The following is a 16,890-nucleotide window of genomic DNA, read 5'->3' as shown; positions in this document are numbered from 1 at the left end:
GTTTACTTATTATTTTGATATTAAGAGTGCGTAAGATTGTTTAAAAAAAAACAGAGAGAGAATGCCTTAAGATGATAATAATGTAGCAATTATTGACAACTAAATCTACATAATAAATTTCGAAAAAATTACAAACATAAACACACCTCAGCAGTAATTAACATATAGTTTATTTCTTAATAGTTAAAATATTAGTTTGGTCCTCCGTATTTTTAGTTTTATATAACTATTTTTGGTCTTTTTACTCTCAAAATATTCGTTTTTGTTATGTATTTTTTAACTTTGGTTCATTTTAGATTTTAATCCTTGTACTTTTAAATAGTATTTATTTTGGTCCACCAGTAGACATTTTGGTTCTTGTGACATTTAAATAATGCAACGGAATCTTTTTGTGACGTTTTTCACTACGTCACTTATACTCCAATTGTAGAATTCGTGACGGTTTAAAAACACCGTGAAAAATGGAGATTTTCATGACAGTTTTTAACCATCATGAAAACTTGATTTCGTGAGTACGTTTACAAAACGTCGCGACAAAAAAGATAACGTGACGGATTTAGATTTTGTGACGGTTACAAAACGTCACGAAAACAAATTTTATAGGTAAAAAACGTCACGGAAGATATATTCGTGACGTTTTTTAAACGTCACAAAAAAATTCGTGCCATCACATGTACAAGCTTAGGCACAATTTACCTATCAGAATTGACACCGACTGAACCAATCGCCCAACTTGTTGGAAAACCGACAATGTTATTTATTTATCTTTTAATTCCGTTTTTTAATTTATTTCCATATTTTTCATTATTTCTATTCAATTTCTCTTCTATATACTGTTTTCCATTATTGTTTACATTCAAGTTCAAATTCTTGTTCATGGTGAAGGGTGAGGGTCGGGTTTCAAACCTTATGTTTAAAAACATAAAAGTCACACTTAAAAAAGATAATATGCATATTATTGTCGATCGGAATTTGGGATGCATGACAACTGACTGACCGACTGTCAGTCCTGATTTTTAAGAACCAACCGACCAAGTGTTGGGAAAATTTAATTACCAATAATATTTTCAGTGAAACTAAGTCGCACACAATAATAAGAAAATAGAGAAAAGCACAAAAACGAGGCAAGCAATGTATACTGGTTCACCCCAACTATGGACTACGTCCAGTCATCCACGACAACGGGTTCTACTATGATATTGAGATAAAAACAATGGATCTCCAAAAACGCTCTATAAAGCTCTCTCTAAATGCCACAACAATGACCACCTAACTTCTAAGCACACTATGGTCATAACTACTTAGGAATATATAATGAAAAACCTCACTAACCTCATGGTCATAACTATTTAGGAATATATAATGAAAAACCTCACTAACAAAACGGATTCTTGTCTTTATTTGACTCCAAGAATGGATTGGATCGAAACGACTTTCCTGTCGAACCCCTTTGTGTCTGTATAAATTTCTGACCGCGCGGAATCTCCATAGCCAATTTTCCATTTTTGATTATGAAATCATAGGGTGCCTTTGGTACGACTCTTATTTCACACGATCCAGGAACTTCCATAACGTTGGCGTGATTCAGTTTGAGCAACGGATCCTGACGTGATACATCTTCGTAATGAAAATCGAGTGAAAACATCGACAACAGACTACAAACCAAGATCCTGATTTTGTCCTTCTTCTCTGCCAACCAACCGCCACTGCCCTTCTTTATTTGTCAATTTCGGTCGTCCACCCAATTTGTGCAACATTCCATGGCTAAAAACTAAAAAGAAAGCTTGGTAAACTTAATGGAGAGGTTTTATGTTTGGGCTTTTGTTTAAGTTTCTTGACCCAATAAGCTTCCCTTTTTATTCATTCCAATTTTTCATTGTTTGGCTCCAATCCCAACACTAAGGAACCGACCAACCGACATCGATTCAATTGAAAGTCTCTTTGCTCACTCTTAATCACAGGTTCATCACAATTTTTCAGTATTTCAGGCTTCAAAGTTAATTTATTAGGATAATCATATTAGGGGGGTAAGCAAGTTGGTTTGGATCTCTTTCACCCTCAAACCAAATTCATCGAAACTGACAAATATCAAAACCGAACCAACCAACAAAAAATGATGCTTCAAACCGAATTAAGGACTCAGTTTCATTGGTTTTTTTTTTCGGTTTTTCATTGCCAGATATTAGGTTTTTCAGTTGTTTGTTAACACATTTTTTTTTTTTTTTAAATTTTGAAGTTACAGTGGTAAGAATATAGTTCAAGATTTCATGGAAAATCCTCGGACTCTATAGTGTATGTGAGATTGCAAAAGTAGAACTGCAGTCCTTGATAGACGAAGGCACAATCCAAATCCCAGGCAGGCAAATAAGAACCAAATATAAATAAAATCTCCATAAAACGTGCACATCCCAGAGGTATTGTTGTCTGTTTAATTGCTGTCTGTGGAATCGGGTTCAACTTCTGAAGTAGAAATGTACCATAAAAAAGTAGAGCCTGTTTTTTCAAAAATGATTATATGTTTTAAAGCTGTCAAACGGTTTGTCTTTTGCTTTGAACTTCTTCTATGCATGCATTATATATATAAGTTATAGATTTTTTGTCCAATTCTTTGAAAATTGTGCCCTTTACAATAATCCATTATAGAGATTAGGTTAGGTAACATACCCAGCATATCAAATCATGAGATCGTCATAATTGGTGGCTTTCAATGCATCTTTAAGATTTGAAATTTGGATGTCCCTTAGTAACCATGAGATATTGAAATGAAAATTAACTATTTCTTTTTTTAATTGAATGCAACTAACTTTATCAATTTTATCATTCGCTCCCACTTTATGTATATATTTAAAGTACAACACGTAGAGATGGGGATCGAACTCACACTACAACAGATTCATACTTTTTTGACACAAGTTTTTCTAACGCTTTTCATTTCGTCGGGATTATAAACCTTACTCAACGAAAATAACGATGTTGGAAAAACAACCTATCTAGACGAAAACGAATTTTGTCGAGTGCAAATATTTCCAACGAAACATTAGTTTTGTCAGGTAAATAACCAAGCTCGACGAAAAAAAATTTCGCGGAGTCTAAATATTCCCAACAAAACTATTTTTAATGACCCTAGCCCAAAAAGTTCCCAACAAAAGAATCACAACTTATTGGTTTGAGATAATTCGCTCAGTTATGCTTAGTGCTCCCACCTTATTTAATGGTGAGTTATTCTTATTTTTTGAGCTTAATTAAGTTGGATTATTAAGTGTTTTTTTTTACCGAGATGATGTGTTCTTTTAAACTTAGTTGATTGTTAATATTGTGATACAGGCAGCGGACCCCAATCTCGGTATCTCTTGAAACGTCAAGTGTATGAAAATAATTGTACTAAAAAAAAGTATAAAAAGAATTATGCAGGTAAATAGGGTGGTTAGACTCGAAAATAATTTATGAACAGCACGAATGGCCTGCCATCCACCAACCAATACTTAATGTTATTTTAATAAGCACTTACATAGGAATTTTTCTATTAAAAACTACTGCCGTATATTATTGCTTTAAATAATATTTTGGTTGACTGTCCTAACACATTTTTGTTTCAATATTTTAATTTTTAAATACTATATTTAAAAACCGACCATTCTTGTTTCTTCATTTTTATTTTTATTTCAATCAAAATTTTATCATGAAATTGACTTGTTATAATTTTTAAATGTAGCCATAATTTGTATTAAAGGGTTTCCATTGTATATAAAATTTGTGTTAAAAATTTTACAACGTTTTAAAAATACGATGACTAAAATAAATGGAAGTTAAAATTACAAAAACAAAAATGGATATGACCAAAATAATATTTAAACCGCTACATTATTTAGTGATGTCAAATAGTAAATGGTCAAAATTTTCCTATCATGAGATAATTTCCATCATAGGAAATATGATTCCTAGTATACAAAAATACTTGCTCCTTTTCTTCATACTACATTTTTTTCTTTATAAGTAATTTTTTAATATTGATGGATCTCAAATCATTTGATTTTTAGTAGAACGAGTATCAATACTTCAATAATACTAAAAGAATTTTTATATTACAACAATTAATTGAATAGGTGGTCCTATGCTTATATAGGCTTTGAACCCTACTAAAATTTAATAAACAATTTAATATAAGGTTTAGAGAGATAAAAACAAAATCAGAAGCATCTAAAAATTATTTTTAAAACTTAAATAAGACCTTTAAACATACAAAATACAGTGTTTCTTTATCAAATATGAGAAAAACTATTAGAATACGATAATTGTCTTCTTATTGCCAATAATAGAGCCCTTTTGAAAAAAAGAAAAAACTTTAAGTTATATACGTTCTAATAAAATAAATAAAATTATTTATGTATATTATTTAAATTTCATTAAAAAAATGCAATTCAATTTAAAATAAAAGAATTTTTGTTAGGCTCCTATCATTGTAGATTAGATTGCCTCATTTATCGGTGGGATGAAAAATGGTTGACAAGCAGGAATTTGAGACGACAAAAAACGCAAATTAACAATTAATGAGAAAAAAAAAAGTAAAATTCTTTCAACAATTTTTAAATATTTCCACTCAATTCGAATTCGTTTCGTTATATTAAAATTATAAAATCTAAAATTATCCATAACGCGTAGCAGATTTAGAACTGGCAATGTTTTCAAGTGGGCCCACGCGTGTTCTCCTTTGTGGATGGAATGTGGGCCCATGACTCAACACTATTTGGGCCCACGTCGACGACCACCGGTCCAATTATATACGCACATTGAGATTTGTCCTTATCTTCTGTCCACCTTCGATACTTCAATTAATTTGTTAAATATTATGATCTCTTTAATTTGTGAAACATTCCTTTTCCCTTGGTTATAAGAAATTAAAACTCGTAAATTTAGAGACCGACTTCCAAAATTCACGAGGGTCGCTTGTTCGGCTTACGTTATTTTACATCTTTTTTAGAATGTTGTTTATGTTTGTGCCACGCTTTCGATTGTATTCACGTTTGGCATAGGCTTGTTCTGAACGAGATTTTTTTAGATAATTCTGTATTATAATTCGGCGAAGAAACTTTAGGTCATCCTTGGGATAATGCACCTGGTGTCGTAGCTAATCAAGTAGCTTTTGAAGCATGTGTACAAGCTCATAACGAGGGACGTCATCTTGCTCTTGAGGGTAATGAAATTATTTGTGAGGCTGGTAAATGGAATCCTGAACTATAACCCTATATCTTCAAACAGACGCTCTCCATGCTCTCTTCTGCCGTGAGCTTTACTGTTGCATGCTCCACACGATTGCAGCTACAATGGCAATGAGTAAAACTCACATAGCTTAGATTATTCGCTATGACAATAATTTCGTGAATAATTAGCGCTAACTGAGAAATTTATTGGAGTATGCTTGAGAGTCGTTTTTTTAATTGAGTTGTCATTTTTGTCTAGCTATACTGTTTGTGTTTGTATCTTTATATTGTCTGTGTTCCGACTATTTTTTTAGTGTATGTTTCATTTGTTAATGTTGTATCTTAATTTGAGATTACGAGATCCATATTCATTTGTAACAAAAAAAATATAAAAGATAAAAAATCTCGTAAATTTTAGTATATTTATTATTTTCACTGAATAATGCATTTATTACTCTCCAATATGGCTGTATTTGTCAAATTACAAAATAGAAATAAAACTTCATTTGTTTTATTATATTTGTATAGTTTTCTATTAACTAAATACAATTTCGAGATATTATTTAATTTGTTTCTTTTAAACATCATAATATGTGAGATGAGGGTTCGTAGGCATAAATTTTTAGCCGATTATACATTAGGCTTGGATTAATAATAAAAGTATAAATTTAACTATTTCTTAAACTTGGCCATACTTGAATCAACCAAATAGATCACACAAAAAAAAAAAGAAATTTAGCAGTATTATTTCTAAAAACTGGAAAATCAAAAAACAAAAGTTCAATCTCCAATATTTAGCACGAAAATCTCATATTTAAACATTTAACGAAAAAATAGTAATCCAAATAGCTAATATTTACAGTATCCTTGGGTTTGACTTAATAGTCAAACTACTTATTTTTCCGCTTTTAATTTGTTTCGGCATTCGTTACCCAAACACCGAGCATACTTGACAATGACGAAACTACCCTTATTATCGACGCAGACGCCAAGTAAAGAAGATTATCTCTGTTTTTCCTCCAAACAAACGCAATATTCTCTCCAGATTTTAGGAATCATATCCGCCTTCCTGAATTTCTTCATTTTTTTTCCCTCCTTTATTTTTCCATTCATCGGAACCTAGTTCGATTCTCTGATCAGTTTTCCCCCAAACTCACATTCGATCGGATCAGTTTTGCGGTTGTTTGGAGTGATATATTTTCCAGAAATCATCGTACTGCGAGTTTGATGGTTTTTTCTTGAGGTTTCGATCTCCAAAATTCAATACCATGGCGGCGGGGGCAATGGCAACCTACGCGGGAGCCGCCTTGATTATTTACTATCTGCTGAGCCGGAGATTAGCATCGAAAGGCAACGACGATGATCGGAGTGGTAATATGTCCAAATCGATTAGATCGGTTAGGAGAAGGATCTCTCGGCGGCCGGCTCAAGCGCCGGCGACGTGGTTTGAGACGATTACTACTCTATCAGAGACTCTTAGGTTTACGTACGCCGAAACCTTGGGGAAATGGCCGATCGGAGATTTGGCATTCGGAATTAATTACTTGATGCGGAGGCAGGTGCGCTCCTTTTGCTTTATGATTTTTTGTTCGTTCGATTTCTCAGCCACTCACGATCTTTCACCGTTCGACATGCATTCGCCTGTGGCTGTTTTTTTGTTTTTTGTTTTTGTTTTTGTTTTCTTTCCTTCCGTTCCTGTTCGTATCGAGAGTGTAGTTTAGAGATTTTATTTCTTGAACGTGCGCATAGGACGTTGTCTTTGATTTACGAGTCTTGATATGTCGTAATTTGTTACTGTTTTAGAATTTTTGGTGCTTTTTTGCGAATGCTTGTTTTCCTTTTACAGAACTCGAAAGAGAATTTAGTCCTAAGGTCATTTATATTTTTTAATTTGGATCGGCGGTATTACTCTGCCATCCTTGTTCCACGTACATTCGCTTGTGGTCATTGTCTTTGGTTTTCCTCATTCCTATTCGTATCAAGAGTGTGAATCACAAAATTCCTGTTGTCGGTTTACAACATCCATTTCTTGAATGTGGATGAGGAAATTGTTTTTGATTTGAGATACTTGATATGTCGTAATTTATCGTTACTGTTTTAGATTTTTCTGTGCTTTTAGTTTGTGAATGCTTGTCATGTCCTTGTACCGGAACTCAAAAGTGAATTCAGTTTTGAGGTTATGTATTTTACATATTTCGGACTTAGCGATGTTACTCTGACTTGACTTACGATCTTTCAATGTTTGAGTGCATTCGCTTGTGGTTGTCGTTTTTGGTTTTCTATGCTCATGTGCGTGTCAAGAATTTGAACTACACAAAATTCCTGTGGTTGTTTAAGAGCCTCCGCCTCTCGAATGTGGATACAGGACGGTTTTTATATTTGAGAGTCATGATATGTCGTGATTAATTGTTACTGTTTTAGGTTTTTGTTGGATTTTCTGCAATTCGGATTTACTGACATTACTCTTCTTGCAGGGTAACTTACAAGTTGCTAACGTGTATGCGGGCAACGATAGTGTGCAACTTAAAGGCCCTGAAATTATCGCGGAGTTGAGTAGTTTTTTGCGGTTGCTCACCTTCTGCATGCTTTTCTCCAAGAAGCCGTTTCCAATCTTTTTAGAATCAGCCGGTTATTCTCTGGAGGACGTGCTTATTCAGAAACCAAAAGCAGGGGTATTTCACCTTTTAGAACTTGTTTAAATTTTTACCATGATTTAGATCCATTTCAATTGTGCTCTCCTTGGGATTTATGTTTCACGGAAAGCTTGATTGTCGTTCTTAGTTATCCTCCTCAATAGGCTTAATCACTGTCTATTATCTCTTCTTAGCAATTCTAAAACAATGAAGTGCCTCTTTACGTCGATTGGATAGCATTATCGATATTTTCGAAGAAAAATTGCATTATCAACGACATTGTAATAAAATCAGTCAGGAAAAAAAAAATGGCCCTAGTAGTTGAAGACTTGCTAATTCCACAATAATCTAAACATATGAATGTCCCCTAGATTTTATGCTTGCCTTTACTCGCAATATTTGAATATCTTCTTTTATCATCGTGTGAGTCTTTTTTTTCTCTCTTTTTTTAATCCTAACCTTTATTGTTTCCGGTGATTAGAATTCTTCATCTGGGTTGAGTTTTTGACCGTCATATTTGATTACTTCCTTTGTTAATTGCAGATTTTGAAACCTGCTTTTACAATTATTCGTGATAGTAATTCAAAATGCTTCCTTCTTCTGATTCGGGGCACTCATAGTATCAAAGATACATTAACAGCAGTAACTGGTGCAGTGGTTCCTTTTCATCATTCAGTTTTACATGATGGTGGGATAAGTAATTTAGTTTTAGGATACGCACACTTTGGGATGGTTGCTGCAGCCCGTTGGATCGCGAAGCTAAGCACTCCTTTCTTACTCAAAGCTCTCGATGATTTTCCAGACTACAAAATCAAGGTATGTTATGTTTTTTTAATTTATTTTTCTTAGTGATTGGAAGGCCTTGCTTTTGTTTGCTTTTTGCTTTTGTCTGAATATATTCATCGTTTCTTATAAAGAAAAAAGTATAACTTGAATTAATTATTATTTTTTTCTCACGCTGTCTTGTTTCCTTCTATTAACCTGACCCTCCTGTCTGATGAAAAACTTCTGTTTCGCCTACTATATACTTCACATCATAATCATGTTTTAATTAATAAATTGTTTTTTCTTAGATGTTTCCGAGATCTCTCCTTCTATTAACTGAACTGTATTGGCTGAAGAAAAACTTCTGTTTTGCCTACTATACTTCATCATAATCATGTCTTAATCAATAAATTAATCTATCTGTACATATGTAAGCTGAATTAATTTATTATTTTTCCTCACTGTTCTTGTTTCATTCTAGTAACCTGACTCTGCTGGCTGATGATAAACTTCTGTTTTACCTACTACCTACTTCATCATAATCAATAAATTAATTGTTCGAGATGCATGAGTCTCACAAGATAGGAAAGCTTTGTTTCCTTCTGTAATCACGTTTAGTTCGACAAATTGTTCGAGATGCATGCTGTTATTCTTTGTGGCTTTTATTAGCTGTTAGATCTTTTAGTTTTGTGAAGCTTTTAATTATATATTTGACGAAAATTGGCATGTGGAGTTGATGGATATTGTGAATGACAGAAGGGATATTCATTTCTTGAAAATTAGGCACGATATTCTGTTATCATGGGATTTATCATATTAATATTTTGAACTTTTAGATAAGTGATGTTGTTTCCTATGTTATTCACCGCTAAGTCGCTGTACTGATCTGCTTCAATATATATCCAAAATCTCCTACTTAATACAAAAATCACCCTCCTTATGGGCCCACCACGTGGGGAAAGAAATCTTGGAAGAAAAATGTTGAAGCCACGAACATAATCAAACGAACTTGAAATACACTTCAATTCCACTGCTTTAACTTTGGCTAGCATCAAGGCTTTCCCTAACACCCCACCCCCATCCACCCTAGTTGGTCTTCGCCCATCATGAAAGATAAATTCATCTCGCTTGATCATCTTGGGTTGACCGTCATTAAAATTTTTACAGATAGAAAAGTGAAAGATAGAAAATAGATTTTTTTTTTTCTAATTTTTTTTGGGATGACCTAGTTGTCAATAAAGGTCAATGTAAATAGTAAAAGACTTAGAGGGAATGTGTTCAAACATGGTGGCCACCTACTTTGGATTTAACATCCTACGAGTTTCTTTGTCAACCAAAATGTAGTAGGATCAAGCCAACGACTCGTGATTAGTCAAGGTGCGTGCAAGTTGGTCGGACACACAGATATATAGTAAGATGGGTGCAGATCAATCATGCTTTTAAGTACCTAAGTATTTTTAGTTTATGATGAGACCTTACATCCCGAGTTAGCTTGGTCAAAAGTGAAGCAAAAGATCAAGAACAATTTTTTGAACTGTTTTTCTGCTTGAAAAGAATGTTTGAATATGTATCTATTTTCCCCGGAAGCACATTTCTAATGCTTAGATTTTGATACCCAGATTGTTGGGCATTCTCTTGGTGGTGGAACCGCTGCTTTATTGACATATATTCTTCGAGAACAGAAGGAGTTCTCTTCTAGTACTTGCATCACATTTGCCCCAGGTTTGTGAATGAAAACTTCCGTTCTTTCCTTTCAAAAGATGGGCTGATTTACTGAGAAAAAAGCATGCATTCATTTCATCCATGTTTTTTCTTTAGTCATCCGAAAGTTTTCCGTTTAAAAGATGGACCGATTGACCATTTCTTAAGGAAAAAAAGAAAGAAAGACTTTTATAAAAGATAAAAATGCTATGGATTAGCAATCATGCTTGATTACATTTCATTTGCTGCATCTTCGGCTTAAGATTTGAATGGAGTTCTGATTCAGTGCGGTCGTTAACACCTTAGTTGGTTCTGAGACATGATAATTATAATAAATCAGAATAAATCGAGTTCTATTAGTTTGGATCTTATCTTCAATGATTCGTATCTTATCGCCATTTTCCTCTGTTTTCTGACGTGTATTACCATTACAACTTTATGTTCTGTTTGTGTAGCTGCGTGTATGACATGGGAGTTGGCAGAATCAGGTAAGCAGTTCATCACTACAATTATTAATGGTTCAGATCTGGTGCCCAGCTTCTCAGCTGCTTCTATAGATGACCTGCGATATGAGGTAATTAACCCATCACTGAATGGCACAGTGAAATAATATATACTTTTATATTTTTATAAAAATAACATTGTGTGATTTTTCAAATACATATATACATTTTCTTAAAAAGAAATTTTTTTTAAACAAAAAGGAAAATAAATTACTTTTATGTATTTATGGAAGTAACATTTCAAATACATATATAACAGGCAACTTGTAAGGTCCCGTTTACGGTTTTTTTTTTTTTTGCCTTTGAATTATTGATTTTGAGAAATTAAAGTTTTGTTAAATAATTATTTATTTTTGGTTTATACAATAATTTCAACATTATGATCTTATTTCAAGAACTTTTCTATTCTCTCTCTAAAATCTCCCTCAGAGAGAACTCTCAAAACTCTCTCATACTTAAGTGTCAAGGACTGTAAGCTTTTAATTTTGTGATTTTTTAGTAACCTATTTAATACAAAAACACAAAATTCTCAAATTATCAGACATAGAATATTAAAAGTTTTTTTTAACTTTTTAATTTTATGTTTAGTACATGTATAAATTTTAAAATGTTTAGGAATACACAAAATTAATGACAATTAAAAGTTTAAATAATTTGTATTTTAACATACTCTCAAAATTTCCTTCTATCTGTTTTCTATTCAAATTCTCTCTCTTAAAAGGGCTCCTCTTAACTCTCCTTTTTAAGTGCCCTTTTACTTTTTCCTCTAAACTTTTACCTTCACCCTTCTCTCTCTTGCCAACTTTTTTTTTTTATTTTTTTATTTTCAATCTATAGTTTGTTTCTTTCTAACTTTTATACGTCTTATCTAAAGTGACACGTATAATTTTATAGTCGGTTTCTACTTTTAAATTTTATTATTATTCCCAAATATGCATTTCAATCCCATATGAAGATCCTTACGATTGATGGGTATAATTAATTAGGTGACAGCATCATCGTGGCTGAATGATTTACGAGATCAGGTAGAGCGTACCAGGGTCCTCAACGTTGTTTATCGCTCTGCAAGCGCTCTCGGCTCACGCCTTCCATCTATGGCTACTGCCAAAGCTAAGGTCGCCGGTGCAGGCGCCCTTCTCCGCCCAGTCTCTAGCAGCACACAGGTTCCTTCCTTTCCTTAACTTTTTTCTATTTCTAGTTCGTTCACTCTTTAATTCTCGATTTCGCATTTGATTTTTAGGATGTCGTGAAACGTGCGGTTGTGCGAACTCGCTCCTCTCTGTCTTCCTGGTCTTGCATTGGCGCCCGCAGACGAATATCCAATCCCACCGAGGAGTTGCCCGAAGCTCCTCTCATAGCTGAAGAAGTTACTATTAATGCAACTGAAAAGAAGAAGCTACGCTCTGGTTCTTCAAGTGATGATAGTTCAGATCATGACACAGACGAGGAACGGCACCTTATTCATGAAGAAAGAATCGTTACCTCAACCGACGTCGAAGACATTACGGATGGTGAGTTGTGGTATGAACTGGAGAAGGAACTTCAGCGGCAAGAGAAAAAAGTCGATGTTATTACCCGAGAAGTTGGTGCCGCTGCAGCAAAAGAAATCGAAGAAGAAGAAGAAGAAGAGAGATTGCTTACAGATGCTGAGGGAAGCAGTGAGAAGCCATTGTCTTCTCTGGATGCTTCGGAAAACATACGTTTCTATCCTCCCGGCAGAACCATGCATATTGTTTCAGTGCTCTCGCCGGATTCTGATAATTTAGCTCACGCTGAGGAGATTGTGCAGGAAAAAGTTGGTATATATGAGACGCCTAGAGAATTGTACAGTAAGCTGCGTCTCTCTAGAACAATGATTAATGATCATTATATGCCCATGTACAAAAAGATGATGGAATTGTTGATCAAGGAACTTGAAGAAGATGTATCAAGTAGTTACGAATTGTAAATAATTTCATATGCTATCATATCATATACCTAAAATGCGAAATCCCCTTGTGAAATGTTCTGTATTTAAAGCCCATAAGATTAACGTGTTTTCAAGTATTCGATTATAAACGAAAGCAACACCAATTCTATAATTCTTTTATACCCGTGTCCAACATATTTTTTAGGATTAAATTACTTTATTTAGGAGTAATAATAATGATTTTGTTTTTTGTTTTTTGTTCTTAAAAATTGACCCTGTTTTTGTACATATTAAGTTCCATCTCTCGAAACACATTTGAATTCTTGGTAAAAGTTATCACATATGCCTTAAACTTTTAAAAACTTGATTTTAGTCCTTGAATTTTGTTTACTTCCAATTGGATCCTCTAGCATTCAGTCCATCAAATTTGGAAGTTGCCCTTAGAACGTTAATCACCTCGTTAAATTTTATTTTAAAAATAATTTTACGTAGTTAACCTTTAGTCATTTAAAGATACAATAAACTAAAAATCATTTTACAAACATTAGTTTCTTTCTTTCATTTTTTTTTTTTTTTCAAAACCAATATCTGAAACTAATTTTGGACACAAGTTCTTTTATTTAGTAAAAATTGTTTCGCAAAACCTTTTTCTTTTGAAAAGGAAAAAAAAAAAAAAAAATCTGTTCCCCACTGCGCGTAATATATAGTACATAGCATTTAGAATTTTACCTTGTTAGTTGTCCAAATCAACTGGGTAATGTCATTCAATCTCCATGCCAGAAGACTCATCCAATCCCCGCTGATATCTGGAATAAAACATCACTTTGAAGATGGTTTTTTCGAGCCACGATGATCAAAAACGACTTGAAAATTATGTCCTAATTTCCAGCAGCATGAAGTAGGTAACACCGTAGAAGTCATATTAGATTCAAACCAGAAACCAAACCGTGATGATCAATTTGCTATATAATTAAACCAACTATTCCTGAAAACCGAACCGGTTGGTTTTGGGCTTATTAGGCCCAAGTCTCTAAAACACCCATTACCAAATTAAGCATTCGAATTCTAAAAGTAATTTGGTTTTCTTTTCTTCCATTTTTTGAAATTATGTCTCGATAACATGGTCATGCTAAATTAAAGGAGTATTTAAATTTTAAAATAAAAATTATAGAAAAATTTCAGTTCGATTTGGCTTACAATAACATAAACCAAACTAAACCAAGAAAAAAATTAGAACTGAATATAGCATAAAAATAGAACCAAGCCAATCGGCTTGGTTCAATTTTCTGGTTTTCTAAGCTTCATGTACACCCCTACTCTCTAAAACAGATGTGTTTGACTAAAGAAAAGAAACATTCTGAATTCGGCAAGGTTCTTGGCTTGGACCATAGCAAAAATAAAAGTCTTAAGCTTAATATCAAGGAACAATCATGGATTCATAAAAGTTCTTAGCTTGATAGCCAAGATACAAATTATTTCTTACAAGGGAAACATAAAAATAAAATGTTGAGATTGTACCTCTCAGTCTTTCAAGGATCCATAAGCCTTCTCTGCAATTTCTTAGTTCTGTAATATCAACCGCCATATCTGAACTTGAGAGATTCTGGAGGCTCCTCTTCCATAATGCCTGAACCATTAGCGGCCAAATAGTCACGAATAGTTGTACTACGATCTCCAAGGAAAGTGTGATCCAAAAAATTGTTATAAGCTTCGTCGCCCAGGTTCTTTGCAGCTAAAACACTAGGAAAATATCATTATCTTCAGTTCAGGTGGAGAAGTTGACATGGACAAATTATGAACAGAGTTAATTAACAGATGATAATGATATGTCCCAATTTCTCTATCAGAACAAAAATGTCATCGATCAGACCAAAGAATTATAAGAGGATAAGTAAAATAGAAACCAATTACGGAAAGAAAAATCCAAATACTACACAAATTAGCAAAAGATACTATTTACTGATCTTTTTCCCAACTTGGGAAGTAAACTCATACTTGTCTAATTTATTTCTAACAAGCTACATCCTTGATCCATGGAGAGTACACAATCACTACCAACAACAACAAGGTTCCAAATTAAAAAAAATGAACGTTTCATGCTTGATATAAACCTATAATTTCTGTTTTCACTATTCTAGCATCTACATATTCGTTAAAAAGATCTAAAACCCATTTATAATAGAACACGGCAGGATAACTTAGTAAGTGCACTTATAAGAGATGGTTACGGTTAACAGCATAGCTTTTCAGTATATCTGGAGCAGCATATGCTAAACCAAAATGATTTTGTACATATACAGTATCATCATAATGAACATAAGAATGTGATGATGATCTCAACTTTTACAGATATACAGCATCGCAATGGACTTTGGACAAAATTAAACGTCGTCTTATTCCTAGGTTTCATGTGGACTCCTGCTGCCATTCCAGGGAAATATTTGCTTAGGAACACAAAAGGTACACTGAGAACATACTAACCAGTGTCGAAGATAGACGCGACAGGGTAAGATATCATCTCTCCAGATCTTATCAATATTATGACGACCATAATGTTGAAAATAAATGTCCTTATTTCCTGATATCAATAGAAATAGCTAGCATTTAGCAGAAATTCTAATGTTAGAGTAGCATTTTCTTTTGTCTCGATTACGAGGTTTTCCACTAAATGAATTCCATAATCCTTCATGTGTATTTTGGCATAACCACAACAGCAGAATAGTTTTGAAGTTTACCTTTGCATCTCACTTGAAAGAATTCCTCATCAGTGGATCGAGAACAAAGCACCTGCGATGTACCTTTAAAATATCAATCAACCAATAAATATGTTTGCGTGCAATTTTGACATGTAAATAACAGCGACCTAACTCCTTAGAGACTCAGCGATGCGAATAACTATATAATACATTTTGAGTCATCACATACCGCTGGTTTATCATATAGCATTCCGTCTAATCTTTCGGGAAGAACCTACGACAAAAACATATTTCTCAAATAGTCATTTGGAATTGAAAGAGTTCATGAGAAATAAAATGACGGATCGGAATGAAATACTCACAGCTAAAAATCGAAACTCAATCTCTCTGTGTATAAAAGCTGGAATCTGAACATTTTAGGCATCATAAGTGAGGTTTAGAAATTATTCCTCTTCGCATTAAGGTTAAATTACATTAAGTTGTGTTGGTGCTACCTCAGACTTCTTAATCTCGAAAACCGAAATGATAATAGTTTCTCCTTCGCAAGGCTCCGCACACAAGCTTGAAATCTCCTGAAATTAAGGCGTACGACACATCGTTAAACATTATAACCAAATTCATTTTATCAAAACAGAAACTAAGAATTTGAAAGAAAAATGTAGGAGGAAGAAGAGCAACCGAAAATTATCCATGATTCTTACTTCTCTTTCACAAAATTTCTGTGTATCGCAATCAAGAAATACTACAAATAAAACAGTAGCACGGAATAGGAAGACCTTGGTTTCAGGTTTAGCAATGCCGCGCTCAAAGAATACGGGAGCTACATTTGCGAAAACGCGTCTGAAGCCGTGCAATCTCGCCACTCTAAAGTTAACGAGTTCAGGAAAGGTACTTCGCGCGCTCCTCTCTGCATCCACAGACAGAGAAATCAAACATACATACGATTGCTCACAACATAAAATCGACGATCACGATGATGAAACGATCGAGATGATTTCAATCGACGTACCAGATAGAAGAGAACCAAAGCCGCAAATGGAAATGTATTCATCGCTGAAGCAGACAGCTTCAAAATCGGACTCGTCTCGCAGTTCCTTCGGTTCTGCTTCGTTCACCATGGAATTTGACATTCCTCGGTCCAAGGACGCGCTGATCGGAGATAATTGCCGGAGATTACTTCGAAATACCAGTCCGGAGGAGCCGGAGCAGAGAGGAGAGACAGCGAACGGAATCTGAATCTGAAACCTACAGCGGATTGGCAAGCAAAGCGAGCCGCAACGCCCTAGCGAGAGAGAACGATGAGCAAATTGGAGGGTGAGACGATCAGTCATCGCCCGGGAGAATCAGAAACAAAAAAAGGGAGTGAGATGAGCGAAGAGTAGGAATCGTGAATTGTGATGTCTTAAATAGGATAAATAATTTTAAAAAAAATAATTAAATATTTTTAAATATGCCTTTATTCGTTTGTTTTAATGATGTGAGCAG

The 16,890-nt window shown here is 34.0% G+C and overlaps 2 protein-coding genes across 2 annotated transcripts; one reads left to right on the top strand and one right to left on the bottom strand.

The window, feature by feature from the left end:
• Positions 1-6,204: 6,204 nt before the first annotated feature.
• LOC111009670 (lipase class 3 family protein) lies at positions 6,205-12,767 on the top strand. Its single transcript, XM_022282833.2, has 7 exons — positions 6,205-6,757; positions 7,673-7,870; positions 8,375-8,647; positions 10,216-10,318; positions 10,753-10,871; positions 11,787-11,963; positions 12,041-12,767. The coding sequence occupies exons 1-7, from the start codon at positions 6,467-6,469 to the stop codon at positions 12,746-12,748; spliced, it is 1,869 nt and encodes a 622-aa protein (XP_022138525.1). The 5' UTR covers positions 6,205-6,466; the 3' UTR covers positions 12,749-12,767.
• A 1,330-nt stretch (positions 12,768-14,097) lies between these two features.
• Positions 14,098-16,790, bottom strand: LOC111009671 (uncharacterized). The gene is made up of 8 exons (XM_022282834.2): positions 16,415-16,790; positions 16,182-16,312; positions 15,900-15,977; positions 15,768-15,812; positions 15,635-15,679; positions 15,445-15,496; positions 15,191-15,287; positions 14,098-14,449 (listed from the first exon to the last, which is right to left on the bottom strand). The coding sequence occupies exons 1-8, from the start codon at positions 16,734-16,736 to the stop codon at positions 14,284-14,286; spliced, it is 936 nt and encodes a 311-aa protein (XP_022138526.1). The 5' UTR covers positions 16,737-16,790; the 3' UTR covers positions 14,098-14,283.
• Between the last annotated feature and the right edge of the window lie 100 nt (positions 16,791-16,890).

The sequence above is a fragment of the Momordica charantia genome (genome assembly GCF_013281855.1).
Source record: "Momordica charantia cultivar OHB3-1 chromosome 7 unlocalized genomic scaffold, Mcharantia_2.0 BLBB01000007.1, whole genome shotgun sequence".
Lineage (NCBI taxonomy): Eukaryota > Viridiplantae > Streptophyta > Magnoliopsida > Cucurbitales > Cucurbitaceae > Momordica > Momordica charantia.
This window is presented reverse-complemented; position numbering and strand designations above follow the sequence as displayed.